This window comes from Gouania willdenowi, chromosome 11 (assembly GCF_900634775.1).
Source record: "Gouania willdenowi chromosome 11, fGouWil2.1, whole genome shotgun sequence".
NCBI lineage: Eukaryota > Metazoa > Chordata > Actinopteri > Blenniiformes > Gobiesocidae > Gouania > Gouania willdenowi.
In genome coordinates, this window is record NC_041054.1 from 9819988 (window position 1) to 9838829 (window position 18842).

Below are 18842 nucleotides of genomic sequence, written 5' to 3' on the forward strand. Positions count from 1 at the left end.
AGCAGTTCCTGAATGTCATCAAACATTTATCCCCACGAGTTGGAGCACAGCCGACTATTCCCTTGGCAAAGCCGTCTCCCCCACTTCAAAGTCTGGGTTCAAATTAAAGAAGGGTTTTGGGTCGGTCCGCCACCTCCTCCAAACTTGTCAAAGCGATTCCTCCAGAGATTTTTCTAGTAAAACAAGCTTTTTTTTTTTTTTTTAATTTAAGATGAAGAACACACATCAGAGCATAGATTCACAAATGTTTTTCTTCTACAGCACATTAGTTCTTGTGGTTGATAATTTGCGGTTTGTTTTTATTCATTTTTGTTTCCATCCCTTCCTGTGAAGTTTGGTCGGTTTTTGCTGACTTTTTGGTTTGTTCTTTACCCTTTGAGTCTCAGTGGGGAGCATTCTGTTGTGATTGTTTGATCGCCGGCCCCTTTTCTTCCTAATGTCATGGCAATTAACGACTGGCCATTATCAAGCTGACAGCCACGATTCAGAGGACAAGGAGTTTGCTGTACTGTAACTTAAGTTGAGTAAAACTTGCGGTAACTAATTTCACTCAACGCTTAGGATGACTTCCCTTAAGAGATGACTCATTTCTAGTTTAACAAGACTGATTCAGAATGCTTTTTTGACTGTTGGACTGGATAAATATCTCAAAAATGTACCTGCTCTCAGTAGTCAAACCAGAATAAACAACCCTGCCATCTGTATGTTTAGCTTTGGGATAAGTGCCTGTGTCAATGAAGCTGTACGTTGGCTCGCTAAGAGCATTTTAATGGACTGCTGCACAAAGGCTGTTCGTTAGCCCAGTTTCAAGGTAATCTTCTCTTGTTGAAAACACTGTTTAATGATCTGACCTACAACATAACCCTTTTTCTTTTTTCACTGCTTTAACTTCCCCCCGTTGCTGAACAACATCCACAAATTATGCAGAGGATGTATGGGACGAGCCTTTTAGAAATCCCAGCATAACTGAGCGTTAGCCGAATGTACAGTATTTAGTTAAAGACCTCCAGAAGCAGGCATCCACATCTAACTTCAAACAAGCCGCCGCTATCCGGGGATTAGGAGGAAAATGAGGAGGGATATTCTGCACACATTACAAATGGTCCCGCTGGGTCAATTTCCATCACCACGTGTGATCCTCAGAGAACCACTTCACATGTCTGATGCAGAGCAGGTGCTTAAACATCAAGTATGGGAATTAATGGCATTAAATGACTGCCGTTCAGACACCAGACTTAGTCAAAGGCTCATTCATTCATTGTCAAATTCATATAACAGTATGAAATGAATACTTTCACGGTAATGGTATATATCGTGATATATCGTGTAAAAATTGTAAATTCAGATCCATAGTCCCCTAGCAAAGCTACGCATTGATTCAAAAATAATAAACTAACAAATAAAATGCAAAATAGTGCAAACAAACACTGCTAACATTGCTAATATTTTAACTAAAAACAGTACAACAGGCTGTTTTCTATAAAGCAAAATAGTAAAAACGTCAACAACAATTACTCACTCAAGTAACACAACCGGTGGCTATGCCAAGTTGCACTTATGCCTTCTCTGTTCAACCTGGTGGAATAATGAAATTAAAATAGCTTATAATATTACAAACAAAAGATTTAGCCTCTGGTGAGATGGAGCAAGTGACTGAAGCTCTGCTGCCATTAACACGTTAGCGCCGTTGTCGGTGAGTACGCAGTGGACACCTGAGATTATTCCCTGAGACCACATGACTTCAGCGCATCCTTTAATCTATCGCTTAATTCGTATAGTCATCAGGAAAATACGAAGTCTGTAAAAAATGGATGGACAGTTATGAGTTTATTCAAAGGTTATGAAATGGATCGTGAGGCTAATACTGTATAAAGCTCAACATTAGGTCTGTATGGTTACTAAGTACTTTAATTCATGGAGGTGTTTGGGAGCTACCTATACAGTTTGAGCTTTTCTGTCTCATCAGATTGGAAACCAACCACATATTTGCACAATTGTAGCATAATGGCTGTTGTAATGTCAGTCCGACGCTTACTCTCTATATCAGGAAGTACTCTTCAAAAAGCTTGCACAATAGCGGTGTGCAGTTGAGGACAAACTTGTTGTTGAGACCGACTGAGTTTGAGTTGAGAGCCTCCTCTGCTTTTCCTGATGTGACACGTTTTGTTTTTAGACGGTAGAACAAAGTGCTCATGTTACCTTTGCCTGTATACAGACACTCAACACATATTTCAATAACATTTTTCTGCTGACTATCTGACTTTTTAAAGTTCAAATCAGTGACTGTTTTCACGCAGAGGCAGATACGAATGCGTCATCAACAAACATTAGCGTGCTTGGTCGGTAGAATCCAAGTATCTAGTGTAGGCTAAATGTATATACAGTAATTGATACCATATACAGCATATACCGCACACCCTAATCAAAGGTATTTGTCCAACAGCCACAAACTCAGAAAATGTTATAAAAATAAGAAGCTATGCATAAAATATGGCTAAAGAAGTCTTCATGATGCATTACCAGTGTTGGGTAAGTTACTCTATACTGGGATGAAAATCTAATATATTTGTATTACAATATTACTGTTTTTTTTTAAATGTAACTGGGTTACACTACTTTGAGTTACTTTTGATCCAGAACACTAATTATATCGCTTTGATAGTGTTCGATAAGTTTTGTTTCAAATACTTCTGCTGTTTCAGGAGCAGAAAGCTTTTTTTTGTTCCCTATAAGTTATATTTAACTATAATGATCATCTTTTTTCCTTAAATAATTGCAAACAGTGAGAAAACAAAGCAAATATGCACTTAAATTAAATATATATATTTAATTCTAACTAGTAATATATTACCACTTTTCACTTTTGTAATGAGTTACACTACTGAGTTACTTCATAAAGGAATATATTACAAAAATAACTAGTCACTCCCAACACTGTGCATTACTAGGTGCTAAAGAAGAACTTGTTGAAATATGACAGTGACTATGATGCTACTTAAATGATTTTTTTTTTTTTACACTGTTGCACTGAAACACACAAAACGTTTATTGTTGAGGATTTTTTTTTTAAAACATTGAAATGAACTGAGAACGTAAATAGGGGTGTCCTGATCCGATATTGATATCGGATATCAGTCCGATATCAGCCTGAATACAAATATCTGATTCAAATTTCTGGGGTTTTTTTTGTTTTATATTGTTCCCCCAATTATTATTTTATTAAATTGTAGAATACTGTAGGTAGTATTTTGATGGTGAAAATGTATGTAACCAATTGGTTAATAATAAATGGGTCAGTTTTTCCTCATACCTACTGTTGCTGACTATTGTTCTCTGAGTGACATCACTTGATCAAGATTTTTTTAACATTCCACTCTACAAAATAAGTAATTATTATTTTTTTATTAAAGAAAAATGTTTTGCGTATGATTCATGCTGATATCGGATCAATATCTGTGTCGGCCGATATGCAAGGCTGCAATATCGGAAATGAAAAAGTTGTATCAGGACATCCCTAAACGTAATGTTGAGTGTTGGGCTGTGTGTACTGTACGTATGTTTAGGTGATTTATAACTGGCGGATTGCAGCTGTGTGTCATTGTGGGATGTGTATTACGTTGTGACTGAAGTAGAATGAGTTCTGAGCTAAAGCAGCAGCCCCGGCCTTTAAATAAGACAGACGAGGGAAGATTGGGGAAGGAAGGCATGTTGGGTGGGGGGTGGGGGGGTCAGAGAAGGTATAGTGACACGGAAAGATGGAAAGAGAGAGGGAAGGAGAGAGAGCAGTGAGAGAGAAAGACAGAAAGAGGACAAATGGAGAGCTACAAGAAGAGCGAGAGGGGTAGAGAGGTTAGAGAGAGAGAGAGAGAGAGGGAGAAAGAAGGAGAGAGAGAGGTGGAGAGTGAATCTGTCATTTCGGAAGCTGTATTGAATCGAGCTCTGCGTCAGGATGTGCTCTACATGCTGATGACCCTTACACCCCCCCCACACACACACACACACTGACAGTTAAAGTAAGAGACGCACTAACACGAATATGCACACACACACACACACACACACACAGAGGCCTGCTTCGTTCTCTGACAAGGTGCTACTGCCCCCTGCTGTTCTCATATAAACATATAACTGACTGTTACCATGACAACAGAGGAGAGCTACGAACAGGAGCCCTATAAGAGGATATATTGTGATGTTTCTATTTTAAATTTCTACCATATACTTTGGGTTACTTAGACTATTGTGCTGCTTATTTTTATATTTTCTCAGAACCAACCAAAACCAGCTGTGATAACCCGGGAACACCACGATATGGCTCCCTCAATCGTACCTTTGGATTCAAGGTATAGTATTTGCATGAGCTCACAAACTATAAATTACTCTGTAGTTAATAACATGGCATGCTGTGTTAGGGTAGTAAGATGAAAGTATGAGGAAAGTTTCCAAACTGTAACATTGGTTTATTTAATGTAAGAATGTATGAACGTGGTCACAACTACAAAGGAAATTGTAATCTTGTGAAAAAAACTTATTGTAAAAGCCACTCTACAAAAGGTCATAGTCCGGTTCAAAAACTCAACCAAATAACCTTGAATTAAAGAGGAGCTGAACCAGCAACCCTCTTTTTCTCTGCTGAAAACAAATGTATTTGGTATGAAGTGGTCCTGTTGATTGATTTTTGTCCAAATCTTGACATTTTTGTCACAGTATTTTAATGTGGCATATTGTGTAAGAGTGTAATGTAAGAGTGACTGCCCTCTATGGATTAAAACAGCTATTACAATTAAATTTGGCCTCAGTTTAACGAGGGTTTAGCTACTTTTTAGAGGCAAAAAAGAAGAAGCCACAAGGTCCCATATTATGCTATTTTTCACCCATCTCCATTTGTTCTAAGAACCCTTATATAGTATTTGAGTTTTTTTTTCCCCAAACTCGCCTGTTTTTTAAAGTTTTAGCCCTCTGAAAAGTGACTTTCTGACCAATTCTAAAACTGGGCTGTTTGAGTGGGCGTGTCTATAGACACGGACTGCACACAACAGTTGATCACTGGCAATTTTCATTTGCAATTCACACACTCTTGTTATTGTTTTCCACCAAAAAACTGCACATTACAGTAAAACACATGGCTATTTAAGCGGCTATTGTGATTGTGAGTCAGGAAAACAGTGTTTCATGAAGTGTGTGTGCGTCGTGCGCCAGCAGTATACAGTATGTCTGCAGAGCCAGAGCAGCAGCACCAAAAGCAGAGGAGTTCAAAACACTTCAAACGCTTACCGAAGCTGCTAAGTCGCTTTCTTGTCGTCATCCTTTCTAGTGATTACAGGAATAGTCCATTCAAGGTGATAGGCCGCCGTTTCGTCCAACTGCTGCATCACATTGTGCCACAAAGACTCCTATCACAGCTCAGAGGAGGTCGGCCTATGAAAATGACTCCTTTGGTTACATCACGACAGGGGCTGAATCTGAACAGCCGGTAGGAGTGACATTTTACCAGTGGGTGGGCTGTTGAGACCATGCAAGAATCGCTTGTTTTCTTCATTCTGGGAGTTGGCAGGCTTGGGGAGGACCAGTTTATAGATGTAGAGAAAAAAACATGTTTTTCATAATATGGGAACTTTAACTACTACAGCACACACCTATAGTACATATTTGTATAGACACACAAGAGCACACACACTCAAATAAGCACTTTTGCAATGACTTGGACGATGTATCCCAACCACTACTGCAAGCGTCGTAGGAGAGTCAAGGTGTGCCATCCAAGGACAGAAAACAGTTGTTGAAAAATACACTTTTGAGAGAAAGTGGGCCATCAGAAAACAGGAAAGCCTATGAAAATGAGAACTACCAGGAGGGCTTCCAACAATTGCGGTTTTAAGACATTTTGTCAGTCAGCACTCAACAGTCAGCAATATGATGAAGAAAGAACACAGGAGAGGAGAAAAATGCTGACACGTGAAACAAAGGTTCCCACAAGTTACAACAGTACAGTGTTAGAAACTAAAACTGTGATGCACATTTTCTTTAAATTGGTTCTAATACTTTCAACATGCCCACACACTTACCCAGAAATCTACTGGCACAGAAGGGAAACATTATCCAACTAATTGCAAAGCTGTAATGCAAAATCATTACGCTTGGATTGCCATTTGGATGTTATTCATGTGAGGAAAAAGGCTCATAGATATTTGTTACAGTTGATAATTGAAATCATTAAAGACATCCCTTGAATTGTCACGTAGCTGCCAGCGTCAATCCTTCTTATCACCTCTTTGAACACACTCATTTACACAGATAATTTACTCACAATGTCGGAGGTTGAAATTGCTGCTTGAGAGATCAAAGGCTTTGTTGACAAATGGTCATGTGACTTGAACTTTGGAAAAGTTTCACACATGGCATTGTGGGATTGGGAATCCCGTAGAAGAATTCTGCAAGAAAGAGAGCAAGGATACATTCGTTCCAAGTAGCATCGTCCTTTGCTTTTATTGTTGTTTTGTCACGTCTTATATGAGATGCCTCACATTATCACACTTATCTTTGCTTTATCTTTTTTTTTCTTCATTCTGATGTGATTCCTTGAGTTTCTTCAACAAATAAGGACGATAGTGGTTCATTTAACACCATTTTTGTTGTGGTTTATTGATGCTCAAGGAATCACATCAGAATAAAGGAAAAAAAAAACACTCAAATATCAGAAATGTAACTTTGAATGTGGAGGTCAAACCTCACATCGCAAATTTAGTGTGATCATGAGAGGCATTTCATATTAGATGCGGCAAAACAACAGTAAAAGAAAACCAGGAACTTGGAACTATCCTCTGGTTCATTTGACGCCATTTTGTTGTGGTTTGTGTATGCTGTTCCCCGTGACATGACGTCACTCCACGAGACATAACGTTTCAGCCATATTCAGATGCTTATGTGGAAAGCCACAAAATAGACATCTGCCATCTCCTTCGGAAGCCAGATTGCCCCTCTTGGTCATTAGTAGTAATGCTTTGTTTGGTCTGTATTCATAAGCTTTATGAACACATGCAGAAATGCATCCTAAACAAATGTAGAATACAACCAGAAGGTCCCTTCTATGTAAGTATCTTATTTTACATTTGCACATAAAAGGGCTTCAAGCTTTCGAGGTTACTTTTACTGTCATTACGCAGTAGTCTATTGCAATATTAATCAATTCAGGCTGTCAAGTGCTGAGATATTAATTTAAAAAGTATTGTATTTTACTGGCGGTAGTAATCAGCACGACAAAATGCCACAATTTTAATTACTTTCCCTGTAATAAAAAAGAATAAATGGCATCTGCCACTGCTTTGTAATGCTGTGGCTCTCCTTCTATAGCTGCTCTGACTCCACGTTAACCATCAGTAAACAAACAACCAACTCTTTTTATCTCTGCCTCTGTTTGCCTTTTGTCTGCCGCTTTGTGCACAGGTGGGGAGTGTGGTGTCGTTTCAGTGCCAGCCGGGTCATCTGATTCAGGGATCATCCTCCAGAACCTGCCAGCTTGATCTGACATGGACTGGAACGCAGCCAGAGTGTATCCGTAAGAAAACTGAAATCTGTCACTTTTACCAACCCATACTCACTGTCCATCAGAGTCTCTATTCAGTCACTTTTTTTTACATCTTTGTCCTTCAGCCCATGCCTGTAAGCAGCCGGAGAGCCCACTTCATGTAGACGTGGTGGGAATGGATCTGCCTGGCTTTGGCTACACTTTGGTCTACAGCTGCCAGCATGGCTACTTCTTAGCGGGAGGTTCTGAACACAGAGTCTGTAAGAGTGATGGCACTTGGACCGGAAAGATGCCTATATGTCGAGGTAAGTGCTCCATTTATCTGTTTAGTTTTCCTGCCTGTGTGCTCTTTGATGATCTTATCCAGTTTAGCTTGTGTAAACTGATGATGTCTGTTTAAGCCGATGTCACTCAGTGGAACAGCCTGGCCCTCTAGGAGGGTTGGATGTGTTGGTAGGATGATGGAGAATTTGGCAGTTATAATACTGAAAGATCTTTTTTTTTTTTTAAATGCCCCATGGTTTTTATTTTGACTTGATTGGACAGCCAGACCATTTCATGTTCCATCCACTCAGTCCTTCTCGTGTTTACACTAAGATGCTTAGTTTCCCACAGAGTTTATAATGACTGTAGCCTGTTTAGCTGGTAAAATGTATTCCAGTGTGGCAGCTTGTAAACTATTGAATTGGTTTAGAATCTTTTATTGCCGAGGGTCCCCAAAAAGCTAGAAGCAGCATATGAGTTAAGTCTTCCCTGCATACGCAGAGTTTGCGGGGGGGGCAGGGGACGTATTCCCCGCCCTAGTGGTCAAAAGTTTTCATTACAGGTTTCCCAAATTCATTCGAAAAAATGCAATTATATTTTAAGTGTCATGAAACACAGTGACTGTACAAAATATATATGAATTAATTTTTTATTCTTTTAAAAGTAGAAGTTCTTTTTGGGAGCTCGAGTCATGTGACCAACCTCTTCATGTCTTCATTGTTTCTTCTTCTGTTGCGTAATTCTTCTTCACAATGTAAATGGTGAAGCGACACTGCGCCCAGCAGTTCATGTATGGTACTGCGGCAAAAAATGAAGCAGAAAGCGGCTGCCGGCCGGATTTTATTATTAATTGACAACATTAAACGATGCGTCGATGCAAATTTTTGTAGTCAACATTATCAATTATGTTCGAAGTCATTTTTGCATATGTTACACACATTGTGGTTGGCGCGACAGTCTATATATTTATTTATATGTTTTCTTTTGCCCCACCTGGCAAGAATCTCAAACTCCGCCTATGCTTCCCTGGTATCTTTAATATTCGTATCTATTCCTTTTAACAATCATGTTATGTATATGTTGGACTCCACTTGCCAGTTGCTCATTGTATGACCCTGAAAAAAGCTTGACTAAGAAACATCCTATTCACCACACACTGATAAATGTAAAGGTTTCATTGCAATCTTGAAACTTATTACCAAGGCTGCCACCTTGCCCTAAAACAGGCTTTAAAAATTGGAACACAGTAATGTAATTTAAGATTCCGAAGCATTGTTACCCTGACCTGTTGGTAATAATGCATTTCAACATAAAGCTTTTGAGAGCCGACATTGTATGGTCTCAAACAAAGAAGTCCAATTTGCACAACAATTATTCGTAATGAACTCATTACAATTCCTGCGCCAACAAATGACTAATTTACTTGTTATTTATTTGTTGACCCTGATGAAAAACACTGGCTGGTTTTGTGCAGAAGAATGACCAACACTGCTTTAGGAAAAGCTCGTACAAAGTGTGCTCTCACATAAATATCATTTTTTAACTTTCACATAGCATTTTTTTTTTCACACTGTGAGTCAGAACCGGACCTTTTCTCACACCGTGTCTGTCTTTCTCACATCTACAGCTGGAGAAAAGAAGAAACCTGTGAAACCAGTAACAGGAACTCCAAGTCCAAAACTGAATGGTCAGTTTGTTTCTTATTATACTCACACTGTCCTGTCACCTAAAGCCCGTTATTGACTTCCTCCATCTGTTCTAGTTAAGTCAATGTCTGAGTAAATTCTCTTCTTCTTCTGTTTGCTCAGCTGCACGGCATTGTCCTTCTTCTGTTCTTGTCGATTTGATTGTACTTTACTGCCTTCAATCGTCATTATAAATAATTTACTTTGCCTCACTACACATTGAAAGGTAGATTAGCTCCTGTGATATTCCATCTCTACTCCACAAACTTTATTGGTTCTCAGTATTTCAGCCATTGTTGTGAGCTGCCCCAGTGCTTCTGTTGTAGTTTAAAATCGTTTTTGCCTCCAGGTAAACATGAAGGTCTAGTAACTGCCAGTGAAGGAAGCACCATTTTTAAATGTTCGAAAAGTCTGGCATCTTCACAGAAAATATGAATTTTTGAAACATGTTAATGAGGTGGATGAGATCTTAACAAAAAGCTTTTTGTCCACCCCTGGGCTTTAACCTGTGAGACACTCTTGCTACAGCTGTTGTTTTTTTTCTTGTTTTGCTATACATTTCCAACAAAAATTTTATCATAATACCCACACTTCACAGATTCACAGTCACAAATTTGGTGTAAAAATGAGGTTTTCTCCCCCAGTTTGTATTATTTTTGCACTTTATTTCTATTTTAAAACCTAATGTCAGGCCTATCAATACAATTCTTAGTAACTGGAGTATTTTCTGTCAGCACTGCTAAATACACTGGTCCACTGCCCCAGTAAGTGAAAATATGACTTAAAATTTGAATTATTAAAAGGAGATTAAATTATACAATTCTAAAAACAGATTCTTGTAATAAGACCTGAGCCTTTATTTACTGTTGGGTTTCCCTTAATGAAACTAATTCTCCTGTTTTAGTCAAGACCTCTTCATTCATTGTCTGAAACAAATAGGAATAACTAAAAATTGGTGACTTTGCCTCAATAAAATGCTGAATGTTGATGTTTATTGATCTACTGTTACTCCAGATTGACCAAAAATGAGAAATGGATCACATTTAAGTATTAGCTTTGAATCTGAATTTCGTAGTTTGAAAAGAAACTGATTGATGATGGTTCAATGTTTAAACCTTATGTTTTGTTGTTTTGATTATTTCTTTATTTCATTAGTCTAGCATTAGCATTAACATTTGCATTAGCCTAGCATTAGCATTAACATTTGCATTAGCATTCACTAGCATTAACATTAACTAGCATTAGCATTAGCTAGCATTAATATTAACTAGCATTAGCTAGAATTAGCTGGCATTACAATTATCATTAGCTAGTATTAGCATTAGCTAGCATTAGCATAGTATTGGTTAGCATTAGCCTAGCATCTGTATTAGCCTAGCATTAGCATTAACCAAGCATCAGCATTATCCAAGTGTTTGCATTGCATTAGTGCAGGGGTGGCCAATCCTGGTCCTCAAGAGCCACTATCCAGCATGTTTTAGATGTTTCCCTCTTCCAACACACCTGATTGAATTGACCAGAATCGTTATCAGGCTTCTGCAGAGCTTGATGATGAGTTCATCATTTGGATCAGGTGTGATGGAAGAGGGAAACATCAAAAACATGCTGGATAGTGGCTCTTGAGGACCAGGATTGGCCACCCTGGCCTAGTGTTTGCATTCACCTAGCAATAACATTATCCTAGCATTAGCATTAACCCAGCATTAGCAATATCCTAGCAATAGCATTAACTTAGCATTAACATTAACATAGCAATAGCCTAGCATTAGCAATAAAGTTAAAAAGGTTGAAATGGATTGAACGTAAAAGCTGAGCATGTGTAAAAGCATAAATCTCGGGAACTTTCTGAAAGTTTTGATAGTTTCTTTGACATAATTGTCGGAGGAGTTAACGGCAGACGGAAGAAAAGACGGATAACAATAGTGCCTCCTGCATCCTCACTAATAAAGGTATTTGTTGATGACATTTTTTCTCTTTAAACATTTTTCCATGTTCCTGTTTAGTTCCAGATGACGTCTTTGCACCGAACTACATCTGGAAGGGTTCCTATAATTACCGTGGGAGGAAGCAGCCCATGACACTGAGCATCACCAGTTTCAATTCCACAACCGGTAGAGTCAACGTGACTCTTAGCAACGGCAACATGGAGCTGCTTTTGTCGGGTGTGTAGCATTCAAGTTAATTATGAACTCTGCACATCCTGGTATTAACACTGAGGACAACTTCAATCATTCAGGTGGTCAGTCATGCTGAAATTTTCATGTATTAGCTCCACACACAAACACAAGCGCACACACAAATCACTGCAGTGTCAGCAGAGGGTTAAGACTCAGTGAAAACACGTCTTGTTAAAACTTGCATTGGTCCATGAGTATCAAAGAGTGCAGGCACCGTATTGTAAAAAAAAAACACACCGGCTTTCACATTCGTCTTCTGGCTTCAAGAAGAAGCTCTAAATCAATGACTGCTGTAGCTCTTGCACAGTCACGGAAAGGCCAGGAAGCACAAAGTCACATAAAAGTTGGATGTTTTACCTCTCAGAATAAAGACGTTCCAAAGTGAAGTGCTGCTATTAATGAAGTTGTCTGTCACTTTGGGACACACGGTGCCCTTTCCGTGCTCCATCGTCTAAAGGAGTGAAGTGATCATACAAAGTGTGTGTCTCCAAAGACCTTTTAAGCCTGTATCCTGGAATGAATTTAAGATTCTGAAATGTGATATATATTTAACGAAAATGTCACAGTAAATGCACATGATATAAATAGGATGTCATTCCTCACATTAGGCTTGTGAGTAATGCTAAGTGTTTAGTCCTCAATTTTCTTTGTGTAACTGTTTTATGTATAATAATAATAATACATCGATGTTATATAGCGCTTCTTTTGGACACTCAAAGAGGCTTTACAGAATCAAGGGAGTATTCTTTCACTCCACACTTAGTGATGGTAAGCTACTATTGTAGCCACAGCCTCACTGGGGCAGACTGAGCGAGGCTGCCATAGTGCGCCATCGGCCCCTCCGACCACCACCAACATGTACTCATTCATACAGGCAATGTGGGTGAAGTGTCTTGCCCAAGGACACAATAACAGATGCCACTGGAGTGACTTGTCCTCCACTGTGGCATCTGGAATTCTCAGTGGTCTCCCATCCAACTACTAACCAGGCCCAGACCCGCTTAGCTTCCGAGATCTAACGAGAATGACATTCACTCAAGTTCTGTGAATCTTTTCCTAGGAGTTTACAAGGCCTCCGAAGCCAGGCTGTTGCTGCTCATGTACCAGGTGAACCATGTGAGCCATGGAAACCAGCTGAAAGATCCTGCCATGTCCCCAGCAAAGATCATCGATGACTCTTGGACCATGGATGGATTTGTAAGTAGAAATTGTCTATTTTTATTTTTGTTTGGAAGTCAACCGTCTGTTGTCAGTTGTTCTACGAAGTGGAAAAATCAGCAGGGTTGAAGACCTTCATATGGGGTGGATGTGGGTTTAAAAAAAGAATACTGGTATGAGCTTGAAGCACTACCACTGAAATAGGCAACACAAAAACTGAGATGAATATAGTCACTTTGAATCACAAACGATGCTGCTGATTTTTGTTGTACCCTCGTGGGCTAAAGTGAAATCTTCGGTGATGGTTTGTTTTGACATAGATTTTCAACATTTCGAATGATACTGGCACTTTTCTGTGTCAGTCTAGAAAGTCGAAACTGTATTCCAGTACAGGGGTCTTCATTCCTGATCCTGGAAAGCCACTATCTTTTATGTTTTAGAGATCAACATGCACTAACACTACTGAATGTGTTCTGCACTACCCAGTTATGCTGAAAGCCTGATAATGAGGTACTTATTCCATTCAGGTTGCAGAAGAAAGACGGTGTTTAAAATGTGTCGAAAAGTGACTATAACCAAACATGACCAGAATCTGGATGTTGCAGTTCGAGGAATTATTATTCAACTTCCTCTGTGAGGCTGAGTCCTGTCTCTTTCCTTTGTCCCCCCAGGTATCGGCAGAGCCTGATGGATCCAGCTACGTATTCCAAGGTTTTATTCAGGGAAAAGACTACGGACAGTTTGGACTGCAAAGACTGGGTAATTTTTTTCTTCTTCGTGTTGAAAAGATATTATTCAAGGTCCTTACAGTGACTCAGCTTTTTAGGATCAACAAGTATAAAGGTTGAGTAGATTTATACCTCTCAAAAGCATGTCTTAAGTCGGAAAACCACCAACATATTGACCAAATTAGACCTTTTTTGTATAGTATTTGCAAAAGACTGGCATCTCTTCCATGATCAAAAAATGACCAGTTTGAATTGACTGAATGTGAGGCTTTAGGTAGGAAGGGGAATTTGGGCGGGTGGCGGGTTGTGCTGCGTCCTCTGGGTCCTCGGCTCCGTGGGGCTTTCTCGGGTGTGTATGTGGGGGATTGTGGCTGCCTCTCAGCTGGGGATCTTGGGGGGCGTCTGGGGGCTGCTCGGCTGTGGGGGGGTAGCCTTGGGCTTCTTGGCCCCTGCTCTTTCTGCTGGCCTGGCTGCATCTTCGAGCTCGGGGCAGCGCTTGGGTTTGCAGTAGCGGTTCTTGCACATACATTGGTCTGATGCACTGACATGCCTTGGGCTGTGGGATAAAAGTCGTACTGGCCCTAACCTTAGACACGTTGATCCCAAATACCTGTTCTAGGTATAACCACTCACTCCTTCCCTCTGTCACCACCATTACAGCTAAGCCTCACACTTGTCACCAGACTGGCTTGATAACACAATAAGCACAATATGCACAACTTCTTTCTGCTTACGTGGGTTCTTTTTTGTGTCGCAGGCCTGAACATGTCGGAGAGTCAGAACTCACCACCACCCCAGCTTGGTACCAACAGCAGTTCTGTGGCTATTGCTATCCTGGTGCCTTTCTTTGCTCTGATCTTCACTGGTTTCGGCTTCTATCTCTACAAGCAAAGGTATGCATGTAACAAGTCAGACAAGTATATGAGTGAATTCTGTTAACACATCTAGGGTATTACAGCCCAGTCTCACAAAGTTTGTAACAACGACACGAAATGAGCTTTCATGCTGCAGGTTATGATATGTATTCATAGTGCGTAGCACGAAATCTTTTTGTGCAGTGTGACTGTGGTACTGCCGGGTGGTGATTGCAATGTGATGCATTTTATTGAGGATTACCATCTTAACCATAACCCTCATCCTCATTAACTTCCAATCAAAACACATTGAGCTTGAAAGTGGGGTCGCGCAGCTCAATGAAAATGTACTTAAAATGTGAAATTATTATTTTTGTGACAGAAGTGTTCATTTTTGTCCATTTCAAATTTTTGTCAGTTTTTGTCAACTACATTTTTTAAGTGACAACTAGACTACGACTAATTAAAAAACAAAACTATAATTTTGTCACATTCTATCCAATATCAGGTTGATCAATGGCAACTGAATCTTTTAAAAAAAGAATTAACTCTTGTCCTTTATATTTTAGTCGACAAGCCTAATGCCAGTTAGTTGACCAAAACTAGTATTTCACTGAAATAGTGTTACTAAATTTTGACTAAAACTACATTGTATTTTAGTCAAAAGATTGACTAAAACTAACTGTCAAAATGTACACTGTGTGTTAGTGTCACGTCTCCCTTAACATAAAATAAAAACACATTTTGACGTGCTACGTTGCAGATTTAGTTTTGTTCTTTAGCTTTGGTATTTTGGACTGGAACAAATACTTGTGTTATATATATATATATATATATATATGTGTGTATATATGAAGAAAAGGCATGCGTACTGGGTATGTATCTGGCTTCCTAAAAAAGGGTTTCAATCTATAATAGAGCTTGTTTAGGCGACCACACAATCACTCCCTATTGTCCACTGGATACTTTGTCATGCTGCCATTCGACGATTAGAGCAACTTTAACATGTTTTTATGTTTAATGTTGTTTCTTTCCACAGAACCACACCAAAAACCCAGTACACAGGTTGTTCCGTTCATGAGAACAACAATGGCCAGGCTGCCTTTGAGAACCCCATGTACAACACCAACGCCAAGGCCGTGGAGGGAAAGGCTGTTAGATTCGATCCAAATCTTAATACTGTCTGCACCATGGTCTGAGGATTGATTATCCTCCCTTGAACCTAATGACTGTGATGTCTCATGGGGACCACATTGCTATGAGGCTGTGGAAGAGAAAGCTGAATGCTTCGACTCAAACGTGGTCAACAGGACGATCTATACACTGATTGAAAAAGACTCATTCCCAGTTCATAAATCTAATCTCCCGCTGCAGAGGAAAACACTCCAGCCGAAACCAAAACTCAGCGCCGGTTCCCTTTACTGATAGCCTTTTATACCCACAAACTATGGAGGCCCTTCTGCCTTTTGAGGAATGCAAAACAGCCAGTGTAAACCCACAGTAAGACAGGACGTTGACAAAGAGAAAGAAAACGCATTTGAGAAATCGTTGCTAACCTAAGCCTCGGAGAGTAATGGATACTTCATAATCTAATTCAGAACCAGACCAGGCTCTCGTACTTTGGCCTCTTAAATCAAGACCTGTCACTGAGAGAATTGTGTGGAAGAGTGACCCACTTGGAGCTACTGTAAAAACAAAACCCCACATCTTTTGCATTCAGGCCATGGTTTTCCCAGTAAAAGGGAGACAAAATGCTACAAAGGTGAGTTGGTTCCCCCGGTCTCACCAGCTGCACTGAGCAGACGTTAGAACTACCAACAGAACACAGTCGCCGTATCCACCGAGGGGGAGATGATGTCATTGTGATGCTGTAAAAGCAAAGCAAAGTTGGTTGTTGACACCAGTGTGATAATACAATCTACAGATTATCAGTAAACAAGACCACGGATTATAATGTATGCCCTGCCAAGCAGACAGGACAACTACCTGGGCTGATGATAAACCGGTCTTCCCGGTTTGTCATCGTTTTCTACTGAAATGGACTCTAATTTTACCAACAGATTGTTAAAAAGAGGAACTCCAAAGCAAAAGATCGAGGCAGACATGAAAACACAAGTATGATCATAGCTAAAAAGAGTTTAATGGCGAAGTTGAACCTGATTAATTGATTCTTCTGTAGTCCTGTCCAACAGATACACTGAGTATCCAAGAGACGGACACATCACTTAAAACATGGAGTAGTTTAGGAAAAAGAAGCATCACCACCAATCAGAGCTTGACCTACCAGAAGTCAGTGACGAAGAAACAGCTGTTGAAAGTCATTCCTGATTCAGTACCGTTAGGAAAATCCTGATTCTACGGGGCGAACTGAGAGAGAGACTACGTGGAGAAAGCTCTGGCACTAAAGCACATTTTACAGGAACGTACTTTCCCTGTCTACCCGCTGAACGATTGGCTCGCACAGGGACAGAGAGGTTGGAGAGACAGGACTGACAGAGTGACTGGCAGTGTGAAAAGATGGCAGGTAAAGCCTGAATATCTGGAGAGGCAGATGGAGACAGATGCTTTAAAGATTAAAAGTCCCATAATAAAACAGACAAGGTCAGGATAGACAAGCAGGGTCCTGGATCGTTACAGACTTTGTCATCCTGGGTCTGGACTCAACAGACACATGAGTTTATTCACAGATGGTAGGTAGAAAAACAAAAAGTTGATCAGACAGACGGCAGATACGGGCGTGATCTGAGAGACAGGTTAAAGGAAAGACAAACAGGGTTGTAGCCCTACGACTGTGGATGTGACTCCACTGTTATTCTGCACTCTAAGAGTGCTCATCTTCTTTCCTTGATATTGCTGCAGAATCTTCTGATCTGTAAATCTATTGCATATATATTCGGGATCATCCATCATCTATATTTTTGTGCTATATATTACCACAAGGGGCTGAAAGGGAATTATATCAGAGTTTTTAGATAAAAAAAGAAGAAAGTAAGAAAGAAATCTGAATAAAAGATCATGTGTGCTGTTCACAGAAGTCAACAGTTTGGATATTTTAAGATAGTTCTTTTTTTTTTTTTCTAATCTATGTGTAACATGAGGATCACTGTGTTTCTGTCTGAGGCAACAATGAGTGTAAGTGGTTTTGTCGTCCTTATTGTTAAGATACAACTACGTCCGCAACAATCATGCTTTTCACTTCCTCGCTGGCACAGGTTTATAAACACATTTTCAAAGGTGGGTTTTTTATATCAAGGTTGCCGTTTTTTTTTTTACTTCTTCGCAGTGTTGGCGTGGACAGCAGCAGAACGCTCTCGGTGCAGCACAGACGACGCTCTGTTGTGTTTTCGTGCTAATCTTATTCAAAATTCAGCACTAGTAGGAAGTTATTCACAGGGGAGAGAGGCAAACAAGCAGTGAACGCAAAGAATTATAGCTTTGTGCTACATTAAAGTGACTGTGTGCTGATCGACTTCATATATATATATATATATATATATATATTTTTTTTTTTTTTTTTTTTTACTTTGGGCTGCAAACACAATATTTCAAATGTTTGCAAAAATTAAAGATTAAGTTTAGTTGACCGCTAATATGTCACATTTCATCTGATTTTTTATTTTTTTCCACATACATAGTAACAGTAACATAGTAAATAATCAAAAATACTCAACTATCAAACGTGTACACATTTCAGGGTTGGGGTCATTTACATTTTTCAATTACAATTACGTCTTCAGTATCCATGTTCAATTACAACTCAAGTATGATTATGTTGACCAGCATTTTTTCCAACTACAGTTAACATTACAATTATTATTTTCCCCCTAAAAGTCAATTACAATTACATTTTCAGTTACTGAAGTTCAAATTTAATTAATCACATGGGTCAGTTTGACCTTGTTACCTTGTTAAGCTTCCTAATCAATGAAAATATTGGTATTGATATTTTTGTTATGGGCATCTTAGCCTTTTTTTCGGTATACCCCTAGATTTATATATTTTTTAAATGATAAAATGATTCACAAGAGAACTGACAGGTAGTGGGAAAAGTTTATATGAAATATATTTTATTGGTTGTTGACTACTTATGTGTACGTCAATGAACTGTAACACAGTTCCCCAGGTTTACATTTAATTGAATTGTAATTGACAGTTGTTTTAATTTCCATGCCAATTACAATTACAAAGTCAATCATCTGGACTCAATTACAATTCAATTACGAATACAACAGCGAGAGATATTTTCATTTATAGTTACAATTATAACTAGGAGCCTCCACCAAGCAGCTCAAGCTCAGCTAACATGCTCCTGTAACATGGTGAACTCAGGATAACCATGACTACCTGTCAACATTGAGCTGTGTTACCATGACTACCTGTCAACGCTGAGCTGTGTTACCATGACTACCTGTCAACGCTGAGCTGTGTTACCATGACTACCTGTCAAAACA

At 39.4% G+C, this 18842-nt stretch overlaps 1 protein-coding gene across 1 annotated transcript in view; it reads left to right on the forward strand.

Moving 5' to 3' along the window:
* The window catches only part of csmd3b (CUB and Sushi multiple domains 3b), a 434915-nt gene extending 416742 nt beyond the window's left edge, over window positions 1–18173 (forward strand). Inside the window, 9 exon segments of the mRNA XM_028460951.1 lie at window positions 4270–4343; window positions 7444–7555; window positions 7651–7830; window positions 9417–9476; window positions 11478–11636; window positions 12712–12848; window positions 13481–13568; window positions 14295–14430; window positions 15431–18173. Coding sequence (XP_028316752.1) covers window positions 4270–4343; window positions 7444–7555; window positions 7651–7830; window positions 9417–9476; window positions 11478–11636; window positions 12712–12848; window positions 13481–13568; window positions 14295–14430; window positions 15431–15590 — 1106 coding nt within the window. The 3' untranslated portion in view covers window positions 15591–18173.
* The last annotated feature ends 669 nt before the right edge of the window (window positions 18174–18842 follow it).